We start from the raw sequence: 20425 nt of genomic DNA on the forward strand, positions 1-20425 counted from the left end.
TTGTATGATTTAATAGGGTTTTTCCACAAGATGACGCCACATTGTCTCAACAGAAGGATTCCCCTGCAGTACAGCACACCTTGAACAAGCAGAAATGAAGTTCAACCATGTGTTGAAGTATGAAATCCTCCATGCTGTGTATGAGCTGCATTCCTTTAGTCTTTTTTTTTTTTCACTTTGACTCTCAACTCAACTCAACTTTATTTCTAGAGCGCTTTAACACAACCGGAGCTGAGCATAGTGCTGTACATAGATAGTCAAATAAAAACACTTTAAAAGCTAAACTTAAATACAATAACAAAGCATTAAATTAATAGAACACTAGAAACAATAAGTAAAACAATAAAATCAAAACAAGGGAACAGGAACATAGTCTCAGGCTGAGTTGAACACCAGGGAATAAAAATGGGTTTTCAAATGAGTCTTAAAAATGGACAATGAAGGGGGCCTGCCTAATGTGCAGAAGTAACATATTCTATAGTTCTGAATGCGGTCCCCCGTGTGTGTCCCCTCCCGGTACCTCCAGGAGGAGCTGATCAGTTGACCCGAGGCCCCGGGAAGGAGTGTAGGGCAAAAGTAGCTCAGTGAGGTAAGGTGGGACGAGATTTAAAGATTTCAAAACACATAAAGAGTTAAAATGAACTCTAAGATGAACGGGCAGCCAGCGGAGAAATGACAGAGTAGGAGTTGTGTGGTCCCACCTGCGCGCTCCAACCAGGAGACCAGCAGCAGCGTTCTGCACCAATTGGAGATGTGCAAAGGAAGACTGGCAGTGCGTTAGTCGAGCTGTGATAAAGGCATGGATTACTGTTTCAAATTGTTCCCATGCAAGAAAGAGTTTTACCTTTGGCAGGTGCCTAAGATGGAAGAAAACATGCTTTTTGCAACTGAGAAATGGCCTGCTGTCAAAGAATTCGTGTTAATGTTAAAAGGTAAAAAGAAAATGACCCAAAAGAAGCAGCAAGACTCACACACGTTGTTCTGTCAGATAAATAGGACCTAAACCATTTCAAAGCATCACCACGGATGCCAACTAGGTGCTGTAGCCGAGATACTAAAAAATTGTACTAAATTGATTCTAGTGATATTCTATATCAAAAGCGGCGGTCAGATCTCGCAGGACACGAATTACATGACCACCAGCCTCAGCTGCCAGAAGGATTCATTAAAGACCTTTAGCAGCGCTGACTCTGTGCTATGCAAGGTTTTAAAACCAGACTGGAAGACCTCCAAAACATGTTGCTTGTCCAGGAAAGACTTCACCTGCGTATAAACTTCTTTTCTTTCCAAATGAAGGGCAGCTTGGAGATGGGCCTAAAATTAGCCAACACAGTTTAACCAAGGCCAGTTGTTGAGTGACTGAGAAGAAGTAAAGCATGTTGTAACTCACCTGTTGAACGGAAACATCTTTTATAGTGTGAAGCTTTTGCTTTCATTGTGTTTGTTCATCAGTTTGAGATGTAATAGACGTGTGTGTGTGTGTGTGTGTGTTTGTGTGTGTGTGTGTGTGTGTGTGTGTGTTTAATATCCAGTCCCTCTCATTTATAGGTTGTAAATCATATCACAGGCCATAAACGTGTTAACAGCACTTGTCTTTACTATGATCACATGACCATACTGGTGTTGCTTTACTATTAGTGTTTGTAGAACATTAAAAATGGGAAGGTTAAAAATATGTCTGACTTTCTGTTTTAGTATATGTTCGACATACAGCCTGTTTGTTAGAAATATAAGGTGTAAACATACATTCGAATTCTGGTCTGTACTTTTTAATATGTTACAGTTTGTCTCCAACATTTCTCAAGCTGGTTTTACTTCTGTTTTATTGGATCCTTACCGTTTGAGTGTAGTATAAAAACAAACTTTTATGCTAGTGAATTTACGGGGATATCCTGCCATCCAACATGGGACCAACTACAGTCCATGCAAACGTTCTGCTCTTTCTGTGGGAATCCAGATATACAGTCACATGACTGTAATTATGTAACAGCATCGCATGCGTGTACCGGCACTTCGTCGTACGATTGTCCCGTCGTCAAGCTTGTCATTATAGTCCCGAGCTTCACGTTCGGACTTTTCAAAATAAACCAAGACAGGCCATCGATGTGTTACGTGGGGTTTCGTGAATAGCTCTTCCTTCCTTTGTGGCTCATCTGTTGCCTGTAGCAGACTTGACGCATCGAGCGTCGTCTTGCGTCGCCGGCAGAGGAGGCGTTGACGCATTGCGCAAGTGCTGCTGCTGCTGCTGCTGCTGCTGCTGCTGCTCACACAGACATCTACTGTGCTGCACTGGAGAGTTGTGCCTCATCATATCAATTAGGGGGGGGGGAAGTCACCTTTTTTGAGCAGTAAGTTTAACTTTTGGAGATTTTCGCAGCAGCTGCACAATGATCAAGAACGGACATCACCACCACCAAATAAGTACAGCGGCCGGGAAAGACGCAGGGACGACTCCCGGCGCTGCAGCTTGCAGTCCCGAGAAGAGGAGGAGAAGAATCCGGGTGTGGTGTGATGGCTGGTGAGTATCTTACTGGACGGTTGCTTTTGTGATGGAGATGCTACGACACTGTATGTTTCCATCCGTCGGGCACGTTTGAATATATGTGTGAGCCTTGGAACCTATGACTGGGGCAGGCCTGCTGCAGCTTGCAGGGCTCTCACGGGGCTACTCGGTTCTCCATAGACATGTACGAAGAAATTTCAGGAGAATATTCTGTTGTGTGTATGTTGTGATGGGAGGAATCTTTGCCCAATAGATAAGCACCGTAACTCAAGACTTGACATTAAATTTATGATAATTCTGGGGCATCCCAGTATCTCAGTTTTCTATCTGAATAGTCTCATTATATAATAGAAGAAGCTTTATATTGAAATTTTTTGTTCCATTTCATCAGAGCCTATAAACATGATCAGAACATAGTATTTTTTATTGTAATAACTGACTGCAAGTATTCCCTTAAGTCACAGGTAACAGTGATTAGATTAAACAAGACATTAAACAAGGATAAACAAACCAAAAAAAATACAGGAAACCTTTACTTTTACAGTTTTGCATCTGACTTGAATTTGTGATTTTATTGCTATGAAACTAACATTGTCAAAGCAACAATTAGATTAGTGGCAATTCTGTTTTACAATTCAAAGAGACTTCGCCTTGAGCCAGTGAAGTAGTCATACTGCCATAAAGATCTACAGCAGGTGATAACGATGATATGTAGCGCTATCAGTGAGATAGAAACATATTAATCTTAATTACTGATGCGTAGCTCCATGTCAGTTGAGTCATTAAAGGCTAAAAATATCTCAAAATACCATAATCACAATACAACTTTCCTTGACAACGAATGTGGTTTCTTTCAGTTGACACAACATCCGCTATAACTGTATAGAAACAGCATGCATCCATCTACTGAGTTCGTCCTGATGTCTATTTTTGCAATAATGACAACATACCTGTAAAGCAGACGTTTATTATAATCCATAACATCTTTGGCTTTTTATGCCACACCTATTTTATAGGTAACAATGTGATTCAGTTTTAGGGTTCAGATACTGAACTACTAGGCCGCCAGCGCAATCTGAACTTTGTTTAGTATCTCTCTCATGTTTTTTTTAAATTTCCTTTCATTATTCCATAACAACACCTGTGCAGACATGGTGTCTTCTTTCAGCCTGATATAATGAAATAAGTATAATTGTGTTATAGTTATTAAAGCGTGGTGCTCATGCAGTGCCAGTCACAGCCTTAATGGCAATACAGGAGATGGATTAATGTGAGCACACAGATGTGACACGGTCAGCCACAGAAAATCATAACTTTAGGTCACATTAAAGGGAAAAAAAAGATAAAAACCAAAGCTTATTTGCCTCTACTCCTGCACCTTAATGTTTGGAAATATATATATATATATATATATATATATATATATATATATATATATATATATATATATATATATATATATATATATATATTTAAGATTGTAGTTTATTATACTGCATATTGCATATGCAGTTTGCTTTCCCATTAAATATTTCTTTGCTGAATCTGAGTTTTACATGTTAAAATGTTAAAATCAAGATGACCTTTCAAGGAATAGTTCCCCCCAGTATAATATACAACATATTATACCCATGCAGACAGTTTTAGTTTAATTTCAGAAGCTTTGACTTTTGTTGCCACTCACTCAACAGATACAGATGGAAAAGTATTGGTAGCATTCATGGCATTAATCAATAACAACTTGCCTCTCAAGAAACAATGTGCACAGGCCTCGCTCTGAACACTTATGTGAACTGGAAGAATTTCCTGCTCCGAGAAGCAAATACACAAACCTGTTGACACTGAGGTCTTTGCTTATCAAATGTAAACTGGACAAGGCTGAAAAGAAAATTCCTTTCACCCCTAGTGTATTGAGTTGACAGCAGAATTATCAGACACCTCAGATATCTGGGTAAAAAAACAGCAATCAATAATTGATTGGTTGATTAAAAGAAAAGAAAAAAAAACGTTCCCTACTAATATTTTAAGACATAGGACTATGATACAACTACAGACTGATTAACCCTAAACTTTGACTGAAAAACACCCCCTGTGGGAGTGACACCAATCTTAGGTGGTCTCTGACTTCGTGATGCAGAAGCAAAATAAATGTTTTGAATTTCTGTGTAGAAAGGCCTGGATTACAGTGGCTTTCTCTGGTAGAATTCCTGACAATTAGGTGTGGCTGCCTGTCCATGGTTTGATGAAATGTTGCAGAATATTTGGGATGCCTGAATATTAGCCGGTGGGGTGAGCTTGCAAAGAGTACCAATGTCAACAGAGCTCATGTCATTAACCCCTCTAACCCCTCCGGCCCACACCTGCTACGACCACTGCAGCTCGTGCAGCAAGGCCCGTCAGTGAGCACATTGTTTCCCGAACCCTGCTGGACTTCGCCCCGCTCGCTCTGACATCCAGCATTGTCAGCAGGATAACTCCAAGGAAAGAGTACAGTCAATTCATCTATTGAGACATCTCTGACCCTGACCCTGACTTTTTTTTTTTTTGCACAAAGGGATTTTCTGTTCTTATTTGTGAGCATGAAAAGAGGTGACAGGGGTTAAAGATTAGTTGTCAGAGAAGCATCATCAAGAAGGCGGTTAAAGTCCTCTTCCACTGTGTATCTGCTGAGGTAGTGTGCACATACTGTGCGAGCCCATAAACATGTTACTTAGAGGCTGGGGTGAAGTAATGGTGATGTGTTCATTCATTCAATGCTTATCTGAGGTAATTGGTATCCTGAGAATTATCCACGAAGAGTTCAATAAAATGCATCAGCAATGCGTCTCCAGTGTATTTTAATTTAGAAATCTCCAGTTAAACAGACGGCCCTCGTGAAAAAAACCATAATTATCATTTCTGTGCTCCCTGTTGCCATCAGTGTTTACCTTCACTTCTGTTTCGTGTCCCGTTTTATTCTTTCACAGTGTACACAGATGTCTGTCTGGCTTTGTCTTTAGAGGCCTAGCTGCTGTTTGGGTATCTGCTAACAGGCTGTACTAATTAATATTTCATCATGCCCCAGTGATACTGCCATGATCTATCCCTATTAAAAAATAAAACAGGAATACGGTCACATGTGGGGCATCTAGTTAGTATAACACCACAAAAGCAGCCTCCTGCTCTTATGTAACTGTCTGGATCTCAGAGTTTTCTTCTCTCTTCATTTACCTCCAAATGCTCCCTGCTACTACATTCTTCTAGCCCTAGCACTATCGCCTGGATCCCATTCCCACAGATTGACAAGGCACACAGAAAAACCCTTGGTTTCCCTTGGCTTCCTCAACAGCAAGACCTCCTCCAAGTTTTTTTTCCCAAGGTGTTTTCACTCAGGCCGTGTGCAGTGACACTGTAAGAGGGTGCAGATGCTGTGTTTCATTAACATAGCCCGGGGATAAAAACAACCTGGGATGCTGTTGCCTTCTACATATGTGATGTAGTATACCAGAAAAAGGACACAAATGCTAATTTATATATATTTTCTTCATTTTAGAGTTTAATAATCATTTTGTTGTCATTATGGTGACTCCAAATTACCTGCTGAGAGCGAATGGCTGATGAATATAATTGACACTGTTACTCAGTGGATATTATGGAGTTGCTTTATGATCAGGTCCTAATAAACTTAATATAATCTACATATCTGCAATTACATCCAACAACCAGACCATGTTCCTGTCATTCTTTAAACATTACCAGACCGATGCTACTGTTGGCAGTAGTAATAGTGATGGATGGCTAATGCCCATCTGTTCTCTATTACTGTGCTAGATTACCTTGTTACTTGTTATCTCAGTTTCCAATCTGCGCTAATGTGATTATCTACGGACGGTCATAGATCATAGTCTGGGTGGTGGGAGGGGGGTGGGAAAACACGAGATATCTCAAAGATTGTTTGATTGCTTTTAATGTATTTTATAGACTATTTTAACCCTTAGATGCATGAGTGACTGGACGCTACCCTAAATGGTTAAAAATGGATTTTTATGCCACCTTTGGTTAAAATATTTTTATTTTTCACTTTTTAAACATTTTTAACATTTTTAAAAGATTTTGAAAATTTGAAAAGAAAATTACACAACAGCAATAGAACAATGTCAACATCCATATTGCATTTGTGTGTTTCCGTATAAATGTTGAATGGCCACTTATACATACAGCGCTTTGTTTTCAAAGTGCTTTTTAATTTTGCTTATCATTCACCCATTCACACACACGCACACGCAGATGGCGGTGGCTGCCATGGAAGGTGCTCAGCTGACCTACTGGGAGCAACTTGGGGTTCAGTGTCTTGCCCAAGGACACTTCGGCACATAGTCAGGAGGGTCCAAGAATTGAATCACTGACCCTGTGGTTCGTGGACAACTGCCTCACCAGCTGAGCTACAGCCACGTAACTTGTAGTAGTCTCACACTCTGTGTGAGAGAGAGTATATGCATGTATGTATGTGTGTGTGTGTGTGTGTGTGCGTGTAACTTTTCTTGCCTTTCTTGTCTCATCACTGTATGCAGTTGTGACAAACTACCTGTTTCTGGCTGTGAACATTGCACACAGGTACCTTGTATCTCCCACACCAATTGTTGACTTTATGATTACTTGAATGTTGTGAATGACAAGAATGTATAAAAGCAGAAGCCTGAGTCAAAGCAGAGTCTGTGGTTTCCATGAAATTCCATAGAAAATTAATTTGGGTCATTTTTGATCCAGCTATGGAAGTTTGGGGTAGTAATAAAAAAAATACAATTTCGTAATATGTATAAATTGTAGGTTAAATATTTAAGTGGCATGATATCAAAAACATGGTTTTTGAGAAATAGCTGGACTATGAAATGATAACAACTTTTCGTTACAAAGATATTGCAAGAAAACGCATCATCGCATCATTTTCGACCCACCTATGCTTCTAAGGGTTGATGACTTTTTCTTTATTTTCTTTTTGCTTTTTTCTTAAAGTAAAATTCTCACTTTGTGGTGAGCTTCAGAAATCTGATTATTACAGCCCTTTTTGCTATATTTTTTTAATTTGAGAACTGAGTGTGATCTTGCTGGTGAAAACACCACCACATTTAAATAACTAGATGTTCTCTACTATCTTTCTATCTTCAGGAATAAAGCATAATGCACTAGAAAAGAGGCGCTATATGTTTGAAGTTTTATGAAACTGTGCTTAACCTTATATCTTCTTACATATTATTTGTTTCCTTGTTTACCAGTCCTCCCCTTAGTCTCCTGTATCTCGCTATTGTAAATCTTATAAATTATAAAACATGAAAATTATAAAATAAATACATTCAAGTTTTTCTCCCTCTTCCTCCCAGTTATGATATGGTGCATTATGGCCACTCCAACCAGCTGCGACAGGCCAAGGCCATGGGAGATTACCTCATCGTTGGAGTACACACAGACAGTAAGCATCCATTCCTGAATAAGCAGTAGACACAGTACAAATAAGGCATCAGCTGTGTAACTAGTAACCTCAGTGTTTAATGTAGAAGACGCTGTTGTGATAGTAGTTCAGCAACTTTGCAATTGAGCCTGATCCTTCTGTGCCCACTGTGACATAGTGAAAACCCAGAGTTACTGCTTTGAAGCCCAGAGTTAAGCAAATTCTCTCTCTGATGAAGTGATGATAAAATAGTTCAAGCTGTTCATGCCGAATTTCAGTCACTCAAAAACTGCTTATCAGAAAGTCATGCAAATAGGGATTTCCTCTGTGTTCTAGTAACCTCAGCCAAAGCGTTCTATGTGTGTGTCAGCATCATCATTTAATTGGAGGGTTTCTCTTTTCAAGGTGAAATTGCAAGGCACAAGGGTCCGCCAGTCTTCACTCAGGAAGAAAGATACAAGATGGTGCGAGCCATAAAATGGGTGGATGAGGTTGTGGAAGGAGCCCCTTATGTCACCACCCTTGAAACCCTCGACAAGTACAACTGTGACTTTTGTGTGCACGGAGGTACATTATATGATAAAATGGTGTATTTTTCTTAAAAATACAGATTAGTTCCAAGTATGATGCTAGATCACTTATGTAAGGAACAATTACAGGCGGATATAACATGGATGTATGCTGTTGCTTTTAGATGATATAACTCTAACAGTGGACGGGAAGGATACCTATGAAGAGGTGAAGCAGTCAGGGCGATACAGGTGAGATTTCCATTTGAAGTAGGCAGAAAAAAATACAGTTGGGATGGAATTTGAAAGGTATGTTTCTTCAGCTGTCACACAGTGTTGTGTATTGTTACAGGGAGTGTAAGAGAACCCAGGGAGTTTCGACTACAGATCTGGTTGGCAGGATGCTGCTGATGACTAAAGCACACCACAGCAACATTGTGAGTACAGCCTCTCTTTCTTTTAACTATTTCATAATGGACGAGATGCCTAATTCCCCCCTCTCTTCTCTGTAGGATAGTTCAGATTACCAGCAGCACAAGGGCAACTTTGGGAAGGTAAATACCAAATGTTTTCCCATCTTATTTTGATGCTACCCACCTCATAGCTTACTTCTTAAAACCCTATTTGTGCCTGTTTACCTTCATCTAACTTGACAGTTTTGTCATTCATGAAAAATGAGCCATGTGTCAGCCACTATTAAATACAGGCCTTTGCTGTGGTCTCACTTTCTAATGGAGTAGTGGGCTGTGGCAGTCATCAATCCTGGATGGTTTCAGTAACTCAGAGTCAACATGCTGTTATTTTAAATAGTGTGAAAACAGCAGATGCTTTGCTTATATTGGAGCCTCTAAGAAAGGAAGCTGTCAATTTGGCAGGGGTTGAATAAATGCACTGGGGATCTGTGGGACAGCTTTGAGTGGATGACCAAACGTGACATTACTGTTCCCACCACTGGGTGGCGATGATTCCTCATTCTAGTCTCACTGTGCAGATAATCTGGTGAATCTACAGTATCTTATTGCTTTCTTTATACTCATTGTGGTTGTTTCTTGATTACAAGCTGCATGGTCAGAAGGGTCACAGTCCCTGGACAGGGGTGTCTCAATTCCTGCAGACTTCACAGAAGATCATCCAATTTGCTTCAGGCCAGGAGCCTCAACCCGGAGAAACTATCATCTATGTGGCAGGAGCCTTCGACCTCTTTCGTATCTTTTTGTTGTAATGAAAATCCTACACACCAAATATGCAATTTAATTAAAATCATGGTAAATGTAATTGCTGCTAAGTAGTTGTCACCTTTGACTAGTCTTTTGTCAGACATTGGCCATGTGGACTTCCTGGAAGCAGTGCATAAGCTTGCAGAAAAGCCATACATTATAGTGGGGTTGCACTTTGATCAGGTGAAACTCCTGCTCTTTATTGTCTGTTTGGAACAGTTTACCACCTCTGTAGCGTGTGTTCACAAATGTTTATTTCTACTATTTTCAGGAGGTGAATCGTTACAAAGGGAAAAACTACCCAATCATGAATGTTCACGAGAGAACGCTCAGCGTCCTGGCTTGTCGAGTGCGTTCTTCTTGCTCGTTTATTATTCATAAGCACATTGCACCACTTCTTACTGTATATTACCTTCATGTATAACACATTTTTGTGCACTTTTTCCCAACAGTACGTGTCAGAAGTGGTGATTGGGGCTCCCTTTGCAGTCACAAAAGATTTGCTGGACCATTTCAAGGTAACTAACCGTAATCCATTTCCCTTTCACCACTAGGTTATAACGTTCTCAATAAACAGTGATTGCAACTTAATAGCTGTGTACCGACAGGTGGATCTCGTTTGCCATGGAAAGACAGAAATATACCCTGACAAAGATGGTTCAGACCCTTATGCTGTAAGACCAGAAACACTATCACACTATTGTGAATTTTAGAGAACACCTTTGTGAAATAATCTGCAGTGGCGATGAATCACATTTTTTATTCATTTCATTCTGTCACACTCAGGAGCCCAGGAGACAAGGAAATCTGCGGACTGTTGACAGTGGGAACACCCTCACTACAGATGCCATTGTACAGAGGATAATCAAGAACAGGTATTATTATTTATTTATGAGTATACATTGCTTTGGACCAGGGATTTAAGAGATACAGTCATTTTTTTATTTCCTTTGTGTGATACAGGTTGCTATTTGAAGCAAGGAACCAGAAGAAAGAGGCCAAAGAGATCGCTGTCATCCAGGCCATGAAGCGACAAGAGGAGGAAAAAACTAAAGAAAGAGCCAAGGCTGTGCTGTAGGACAATCCCCAAAAGGCACTATGAACTGAGTGTGACTGCAACAAGGATGAGCTCAATTAATTGTGACTGATGTGCAGTAGAATCTACCCTTTTATATGTATTGTGACATCCTCCACACATGGTCGTGGATAATAGCAGCAGTCTTTTCAACAGCCCACTTGTAGACAAAGCAGCTAAGTGTGCTGTGGGAATATCAGGTATACAGTGTATGCGTGTATGTGCGAGTGTGGGTCAGATTATATTAATATATTCTGTATATGCAACTACATGTTCATAACAGTGAACAAGGCACACATACAGTACACAGATCTCTAACCACTGAATTATGGACATCAAGAAAGTTGAGAAAAGAAAGAAAGTGGCATTTCTTCAACAGTTTTATGTCTTTGGATATTTTAAATTTTTCAAGTACTCTTATGTTTTTTGTGTTACTGTATATCAAGAAGGTAAGTGGGACCTAAAATGTTCAGGCATTTAACTATCGCAAAAAAATGTGATTGGATTTTATCATTTCTGTGGGGCTGCTGCTGCTTTCTACTCAACAATGGGTTTAGCCCCATATCTTTGTATATACTGTATGTACTTTATGTGTCTATTGTTAAGTGATAACAGGCTCTCTGGAGGATGCAGCGAATACTAGAGAATTGGGGGAGAAAAATTCACTGCTTTTGCCTCCCGGTTTTAACTTGGGTTAATAAGAGGCAATGAAACAGTGTACTGCACTGTCTACACAACCTACGCAGACATCATCAGAACTGTTCTGTTTTTACTGGTACGGCAGGTTTTTAACTCACAAATGATGCACACTGTCGCCTGCACACCCGACCTTTTGAGTGCAATGTCTTTTAGTTTACACTCCTTATATTTATATAGAGAGTACTAAAGAGTTGTTTTAAATGCTGCTTTTAACTTTTAGTTTTCATTGTATAGCTAGAGATCTAATGCATAAGCTCAGTGTTGTTGACTTGAGCATGAAGTAAACCTCTTACTCTCAATTTTGAGTCTCCCAAACAATTTAACCACTGTCTATACATCAAATGAGATAAAATAATATATTTTTTGTAGATGTATATTTTAATCATCTCATCCCCGTTAACTACTGTATAGATTGTTTCCTATTGTTTAAAAAAAGCATTGCAATATGTCTGTTTGTCAAGTTGGAATGTATTCAGTGTGGGCTATAGTCTATGTTAATGACAACTCCCAGTTGACAAATACTGTAGAAAACAATGGGACTACAGTGTTTCTTTGTCATTAATAATAACTCTTAAATCTAAAATGATTTTTGTGGTCTTAATTTGACTAAAAATTAAAATATCAGAGTGTCTGAGAGGATTATCATGTCTAATTAATTCCCTCAATAATTACATAAATGGGTAAACCCATTAGTGGCATAATGAAAGGTAAGGTCATGTTTTGGGCATAGATATAACCTTTGATCAGAAAAGATTTAAATTCACATATGACTCACAAAGAGTTTATTAAATGTCAGCCTATTAAGATTAGATTATATTAGAAGCAGATTGGGACCCAGCATTGACAGAGTTTCAAAAAGACATAATCTACAGTAGAGGAAAAGGTAATGGGTTAAGTAATGTTTGTGAAAGTGGAAGCATTTTACAGTAAATTTGTGTATGACCAAGCGCAGGTGATCAAGCAGATTATGAGCAATTATTGGAGAAATTCACCATTTTATGGCCCCCATGTTGTGTATGGTTTGAGTCATTCGGAAATGTCATTCAGTATTTATTTATTGATTTATTTTTTAGCAATCATGCTCTGTGCCAGCAGGCCGGTGACGGAAGGTGCATTCATAATTTTGCGTAAAAATTAATTATTTTCGGAATTCAAGATTTTTATCTTAAAAAAAATAATTCCAATTGTATCAACTGCATACAAGGGGTAGGTTCTGTCATGTGTGTTTTTGCATTGCACCTCAGTTGTTAAGTAAACTTAATGAATTAATTTTGAGGGAAACTTCTCCCGTATCTTTTTCATCCCTGGATTTAACTGACTGACTTCAACGCAGCTTGTTGGGAAAAGGCGCACACGTGCGTCTAATGAACCATCTGGAAATTAGCTGTTAGCTTTCTTGCTAACAATATTGGAAACCACTTGTTGGCTGAGACGTACACGATACCTCGACGCGCAGAGGAAACACAAAAATGTTTTGTTGTCTCAATATACTGCCAGTTCCACTGCAGGTAACACATATACAATCTTAAATTGTTCACTTGATTTTCATCTCCTCAAAAAAGAATTTAAATTTCAAGTAACTTCATTCTGTCATCCAAATCTGTTATTCTTTTTAGATGTGCATGGGAATGTGCCTTCACCAGGAAATTACAGAGGAGGCCAAAAAAGCAAAACTTCAAAACTCTAAAATAGAACAAGACCTTTGTGAACAAGCCAAGACTGAGTTGAATGTCATGAAGATCCTCATGCTTGGTGTGTGTTAAAGGAGTTTGTGTATTTTATGAAACGGGAATTGACATTTACTAAACAGGAATTTCTCTGGTTTGTTCATCAGGAGCTGCAGAGAGTGGAAAGAGTACCCTGATCAAACAGATAAAGATAATTCACAGTCACGGCTTCTCTAAACAGGAGCTCATTAGTTTCAAGGTACAGTGAATGGGGCATTGTTGTTAATTTTTCACCACAAAAGAAACTATCCCAAGCTGTCGCTTACAACATCATTTTGACTTCCATTCTTCTCCACAGCCTGCAGTGTTAGACAACCTCCTGACCTCTATGAAGTTTGTTCTTCAAGGAATGGGGATGTTAAGGATAAACCTTGCAAACAAGAATAACACGGTCAGGACACTTCTGTTCTCTACAGATGCAGCTTCATTTCAGTTTGTTCTCTTGCTAATCTGCTGTTTATTGCAGCCCCTCTTTATTACACTAGATGTCAGTGTTTATCTGTGTACAACCCTGATCATTAGGGAAAAGTTCTGATGCTGAAAGACATGACAGTTGTCATTGATGCAATGCATAATCAAATTTAATTAGATTTACATAAGTGGAAATATGTAGAGTCCTGATCATATTTTGTCTTGTTCAGATGCACGCACGTTCCATCCTATCCTGCAGCCGGTGTTTGGGGGATGACCAGGAGCTGCTTCCTTTTGTGGGTCATGCTTTCTGTGCACTTTGGGCTGACCAAGGGGTGCGAGCAGCAGCGGCTAGAGGTTATGAGTTTGAGCTGAATGACTCCGCGCTCTAGTGAGTAGAATGACCTTAAGTGACCTACGCTGCACAGCGCCACCCAATTATGACTGACAGTGGGAAATGTCAGGGGAAATTGCCCAGTAAGAAGTGTCGTCATGGCTTGTCAATATAGAGCAACAGTAAAGCAACTGCTGAGAATAACTCGCTTCAGGAAATGATTCCTGTGACATTTGGTGAATGGTAGCCTTAATTGGGACCAAATTTAAAAATAAATAAATAAATAAATAACTGTTTACACATCCAGGAAGATGGGAATGAGGGTTGAGAAGAAAATCATTAAAGTTAACCAGTTAGGGTAAAACAGAATCGTAAGTATGAAGCCATAGGTTTTGGGAATGTCTGAGAAATCGTATAATTTAACAGTATATATCTGCCATATATGTTATTGCATTATCATACATTTTAAAACACTAGTTATTAGAATACAGACATCCTGTCTTTGTGTTTATATCCAATTGCTGGCCTTCGGCCATGTTGTTGTGGCTTTTCAGTAGTTTCTTTTAATAAAAGCTGCCTGTGGAGTGTCATGCGTCTCACTACTCGACATAGCTTGTTGAGTGTGTTTTGCATAATCAGCGGAAGAGTGGATTGTTAACTGAAGAGTGGATTACATTTTACAAAATGACAGCACTGTGTGTTTTTATTTGTTTTATTTTTTATTTTTCCACTCCTGGTTTCCTGCCAACTATGGAGAGATTATTTTATAACAGTTGACCCCACACACAAGTTACACACTGCTATGAGTGATCTATCTTGTGTTTCTGCTCCTATTAGATCTTTATTTATTTCTTCATATGATTATTTGATTTTGCCAAAGCTTTGTTAGCATTTGGCTACAGTCTTTAAATCCAAGGTAAATGTTCTGGTTTTTGGTTTTGGTCATTTTAATGTTACATGAAATGAATAACCATGTCGCGACGGCAACAGAGAGACCCTCCGGCAAGTTACCATACTGAGAAAAGTGACGATGTGGTGGCTTCATTACTGGAACTCTAAGGTTGGAGGCTGGAGAATGATATGAAACTCAACTAGCTCTCTTTCAGTGTTCTCACCCCGCATTGATTCTCTCTCTAGAAATACTTGAGCAGACAGTCATGACATGCTTGACTTCTCCAGGACCTGAGGGCATCTCAAAGTGAGAAATGATTTCCTGGGTATTGGACTTGGGCATGAATTGAACTGTCACTGCTGCTCCACTGAGTTAGCTGATAGATGGAAACTTTTTTTTGCTGCTGCTGAACTGTATTGCAATATACAGATTTCTCTTTCGCATTGTTTTATTGATATAAATTAGTGGGACAAAATTACAAACACTGTTATGCCGCATAAGTTAGGTTTTTATAGAATTACAAATATGATAAACTCACTTGCGCAGTTGGGGCTTTTGACTCTAGTCTTTCTCTTTCAGATCTTGTTAATCAGCAGTGTTGCTGACATTGCCTAGTGTCACCATAAAGATTTCTGGTGGTTTTCTTGTGGATGTTCATTGCATCTAGAATTGTTGTATTTGCTGCAGGATACAGTACAGAATACTGTATGGTTTAGTGTAATGGAATTCATATATCAGCAGCATTGCTAAACCTCCAGAATAACAGTTAAGGTGATTTAAAAATCTGTCTAAAACCATTTGAACAAGAACTGAACATAAAACCTTTTGTGGAAGTATAAATTTATTGCAGGACGGTTGTATTAAAAAGCATTAATGATAAACTAACAGCCCTTATAAACTAACAACTGAGTGAAGAGGTTATAGATGGACAATGTCCCAAATGGGACATTTGGTATATTTGCTACCATTAAAATTCCGTCAAATTTATTGAACCATTTTATATAATAAGCCTATAAACAACACACCTTTCAGTGAAAATGCCTGTGTGGCGTCTTGTTTACTTTCAGTTTCTTTGAAAACATGAGTCGCATCATCGCCCCCAACTACATTCCCACAGAGACAGATGTTCTGAGAGTGAGGGTGAGGACCTGTGGAATCATTGAGACGCAGTTTCAAGTTAATGACATGATCTTTCGGTAAGCCCGATCAAACTAGCTGTGTAAAGTCACGAGTGCTTGCAACATGATATAACTATAACTGGCAATGCTCATGTTTTTTATTGCCTTAATAAAGGTAAAAACATTAATGACTCACGTCGGACTCTCTGTTCACTGGAAAGAAGCGCATCATATTTTGGCTTATTAGAGCGATGATTAAATTCATAAATGTGCACAATTAAAACAGTAATTCACCCTTCCCTTTTGAGGGACATATACTCTTTGAAGCTTCATACTGATACATGATCAGTCAGGCTATTGGTGTGTTACGGCACAATGAAGCATTAAGTCATATTCCCTGTAAACGCTCTAGAGATTCTAATAAATGAATCTTGATTAAAATAAGGATATCACATCACTAAAGCGCATGTAGTTTAACACGTACAGTTTCACTTGGTGTATCAAAAAACACGAGTACACTGGGATTCGTGCCTTTTTATCTGATCCTCTCAAGCTCACGTAGACTAGATGTGACGTTTCTTTAAACTGCCATGTTCCGTTCTCTCGTCAGATATTCTAGTTAATCACTGGACTTTGTTGAGAACTTTCACACAATTCTGAGTGTTTGTAAGTGTAAATGGTGTGTTTTGGTCCCCTTTGCGCCTCACTTAATGAGGTCCAAGATTCCCAGCGGTTCAGTTTGGCTCAACAGCTAAATCTGATCAACTGTGGCAACTTTGTTCCTTTGTTCAAAACTTCTTCCCTTCTACAATTTTTATACATTTGAAGCCGCTGAAGAGACGACCCCCCCCTCCCATATTATTTACTGTTGCACACTTTAACACACTGTCCAAGAAAGTACATTGGTGATGCTCTGGAGACTCAGCGTCACTACCAGATTGAAGGGTCTTTGACAAAAGTGTAACTCCTGAGCTCAGGGAGGCAGTTCCTGGCCTTGACTCAGAAGTGAATTATTGATGGATCCATTGCTCTGGGTGTTCAAGGAATTCAGTGTGGATAGCATAGTGATGGAGCACTGAAACACAAACTCTTCTTAGATTGTAAACTTTTGTTTTCCAAGTAAACAACCATTCAGGATGCCCCCTTTCTACTGCAAGGGTCACTATTAGAAACAAAATCCATACAAACCATAACTTGACATAACATGAATATTGCATATACTGTAGCTTCTTTTAAACTTTTTGAAATGTTCAAGAATTTGACAATTTCACAGTACTTTTAGTGTCTGCAAGGTATGCAATGCATTCAGCTCAGCCTTTGAGGATATCTAAGTCTTCAGTTTCATTAGTTTTTTTTACTTCTATAATCAGCAAAAACAGCAATTTAATACAAGTGTTGTTGATAATGCACCAATACATTTAAAGGAGTAGACTTGCAGTAAACACCATGCAACCTCATACTGTTTAGATTTTAATAGATACAGGTAACTGATGCACCTTGCACACCTGTAATGCAATTTCAGTAATGTTTTGTTGATTTGCATTTTGTTTTAATTATCTGACATTGCTTTCCATATTACTAAAACTTATGCTTGGTAGAAAGGTTTTTAGCGAAATAAAACTCTTGCATGTCCATAAGTGCTTCAGATCAAGTCAGTCTTGGGTAGATACCACCAGGTGTCAAAAAAACCCAAATACCATCTGCAAGAATTTAATATATGATCACTTTAAAGGTTTGATCCTGTTTTTTCACTTAATCTGAAAAATCTTCTAGTCATGGGTGAAGATTTTCTTTTCTAATGCTGTCAAATACCACAGTTGAAGCTTATTGTCCTCCTGCTTGTTCAAACTGATGCCTGACCTGGGAGATGAATGTTTCATTGTCTCTGACATCTCCAGCTGCAATCATGCACCTGGAGACTGCACCAAAATGGGAGCCCATTACCTGTGTCACCAAGACCCCCAGTTTCGCTTAGAGCCAGACTGTATTTTCAAATGGATTGTCCCAGTATTAGAAAGAATCATACAGTTGATCTATTTTAAATAAAAAATCTCCCTATCTAATGCCATCAAAAATACAGTTTTTGAAATAATTTTTGAATTAACTAACTTGGGTCATTTTTATCAGAATTGTATTCACTGTCTGTTATGTAAATGACCTGTTAATATCTGGCAGTGAGGTCTGTGGAAGATCTGCACCTCTGTATAAATGAGGCATTGAACATGGAAAATATCATCCCCAGTCAATCGTGTTTTCTCTTGTATCTAGGTTATATGATGTTGGGGGCCAGCGGAGTGAGAGGAGGAAGTGGCTCAGCTGCTTTGACTCTATTCAGGCTGTAGTGTTTGTTGTGGCCTTAAGCAGCTATGACATGACACTAATGGAGGACCCTTCAGTGGTATGTTAAGTACTAACAGTAAATGAAAAGGCTCATGTTGTAAAATGTCGTTAAATTTGATACAACCTTGTTCTGTTTTCTAAACCTTTTTGGTTTTCTTTCCTCACTTAGAACCGACTGCAGGAAAGTCTTGAGCTTTTTACATCCATCTCTGCGAACACGGTCTTTAGGAACACCTCAATGGTAAGGTTGTTTGTACCTAATGTAGATGGCTTTCTTAAAGATGAACATCAATGTGATACTACTAGTAGAATACTAGTTATCACTGTGTTCATGGTCTGTGTGCTAAGCATACATAGATTACCTACCAAAATCCAACATGTCACACTACTCTTCTCCATTGTTGGCAAATTTTATTCACAAATTGGTTCTGAAACCCACACTGGTCTTGCTAAACTAAAATTTTTATAGCCACACAAGGCCACTGGAAATTATCTGCATGTTCTACTTACCCATCATAATGTGAATAAGAATTTTCCTTTTTACGTTAAATTGCCTGAAGCAGTACTAGGTGACAAATGGCAACAAAAAGTATCGGTGGTAGTACTTTTTCTTTCACATGATTTTAAATTGGTTCCATTAAAGAATTATTTCACTTGAAAACACCACTTTAAAAGTAGACTCAATCTTCTGGAGCCTCAGTGACAATAGACTGTTTTTCTTTTGTTTTTTAATTGAATAATTATGAATGATTTAAAACCGATGCAATGTGTCTGCATGCTCTTGTCAAGTAACTGGATTGGATCAGGATATTGGCCTTTTTACACTGTATTTTTAATTTTTATATTGTGCCATGGCATTTATAATAATTTCTCAGTTTTTAAAATGAAAGTAAAATTTGTGGATATAATAGCACCATATAATTGTACTCGTCAAATAATGTTGCTCCTTCTGTATGTCTTTACTTGTAGACAAGCTTTACTCCCTCTCTTGTAAGGTACTACTTGCAAAGTTGTCAACTTATTTAAATATTGTTGTTGTGTATTTTTAATTCACAAGTGTGGTGGCATCTCTCTCTACTACAGATTCTGTTCATGAACAAAACTGACCTATTCCAAGAGAAGATCCTCCACTCTGGAAGACACTTGAGATTTTACCTTCCTATTTATAAAGGTATGTTTGAGAGATGTTATCAGTCTTGGGTCTGTTTTCCAGGACCATCGTTTCCTGACATAGAGGCTGAATCCAGGCCCAACACAATATCTCGACTCTGTCTGTTTAATGATTTGTCAAAGCAACGTTCTCTCCCAGGCTCACTTGTAATTCTCAAGTGTTGAAACTTAACTTAGGCGCATTAGTTTCAAATCTTGAAATTCCTGTAGAATAAATTCTTATTTCGACTGCATCCTGCACAGACCTGCTGTAATCAAATTCCTTCTTCTGAAATTGTCATAGTATTGACATACAGTCCTCTGTACCCTACTCTCTGGCCAGATCATGTTTATACATATTTCACACACATTCATAGAACATTAAAAGAGTTCATAATATTTTATATTATCGAATATTTGGTTTCGAAAAAGGATAATATGAAGTAATCAGTTTGAAATTATTCTAATGTGCATTAACTAGACTAATTGTACTTTTGACTGTTCAACTGGTTATAAGCTTTACTGAGCTCTGCTGTATGTCCTTTTCCTACCTTCACACAAATCCAGGAGCAGATATGGATGTGGATGCTGCAGCCCACCACATCACTGCCATGTTCTCTGCATGTAACAACCATCCTGACAAGCCCGTGTACCACCACTTTACCACTGCCACAGACACCACCAACATACAGGTGGTGTTCCACATGGTCATAGATCAGATTATCAAGCAGAACCTAACAGTTTTGCAGCTGCTGTAGAAGGATCCTGCTGACATTTTAGATGTTTATTTTATCACAGCTCTTATTTTGTATGAAAGCATTTTATCATGTAAAACAAGTAAATTGCCTAGTAAGGTTAAATATTTAAGCTGCACTTGCCCATTTTATTTTTAAACATTTTAAATAAAATTATTGATGATCATGCGGGTCATTTTAAGGTGGTTTATTAAGTTATTTCCACTTCACGAGATTTTCTCTCAAATCAAAGTGCATCACCACACACATGCAGATGTTTGCTTCAATAATT

General features: G+C 38.6%; 2 protein-coding genes across 3 annotated transcripts; both read left to right on the top strand.

Moving 5' to 3' along the window:
- Window positions 1–2200: 2200 nt before the first annotated feature.
- LOC137100328 (ethanolamine-phosphate cytidylyltransferase-like) lies at window positions 2201–12067 on the top strand. Of its 2 annotated transcripts, XM_067478086.1 has the most exons (14): window positions 2201–2518; window positions 7054–7096; window positions 7861–7949; window positions 8334–8495; window positions 8623–8689; window positions 8790–8874; window positions 8950–8991; window positions 9498–9642; window positions 9755–9837; window positions 9926–10003; window positions 10107–10172; window positions 10263–10328; window positions 10441–10529; window positions 10618–12067. In XM_067478086.1, exons 1-14 carry the CDS (start codon window positions 2512–2514, stop codon window positions 10730–10732), a joined length of 1137 nt encoding a protein of 378 aa, XP_067334187.1. In that variant the 5' UTR covers window positions 2201–2511; the 3' UTR covers window positions 10733–12067. The 2 variants fall into 2 exon arrangements, with proteins under 2 accessions (XP_067334187.1, XP_067334186.1); XM_067478085.1 differs by lacking the exon at window positions 7054–7096 and having other exon boundaries at window positions 2202–2518.
- Window positions 12068–12190: 123 nt separating this feature from the next.
- Window positions 12191–20272, top strand: LOC137100329 (guanine nucleotide-binding protein G(o) subunit alpha-like). The gene is made up of 10 exons (XM_067478088.1): window positions 12191–12936; window positions 13045–13180; window positions 13263–13354; window positions 13454–13546; window positions 13797–13957; window positions 15860–15988; window positions 18179–18308; window positions 18420–18491; window positions 19334–19421; window positions 19967–20272. The coding sequence occupies exons 1-10, from the start codon at window positions 12898–12900 to the stop codon at window positions 20155–20157; spliced, it is 1131 nt and encodes a 376-aa protein (XP_067334189.1). The 5' UTR covers window positions 12191–12897; the 3' UTR covers window positions 20158–20272.
- Window positions 20273–20425: the final 153 nt, after the last annotated feature.

This window comes from Channa argus, chromosome 15 (assembly GCF_033026475.1).
Source record: "Channa argus isolate prfri chromosome 15, Channa argus male v1.0, whole genome shotgun sequence".
Lineage (NCBI taxonomy): Eukaryota > Metazoa > Chordata > Actinopteri > Anabantiformes > Channidae > Channa > Channa argus.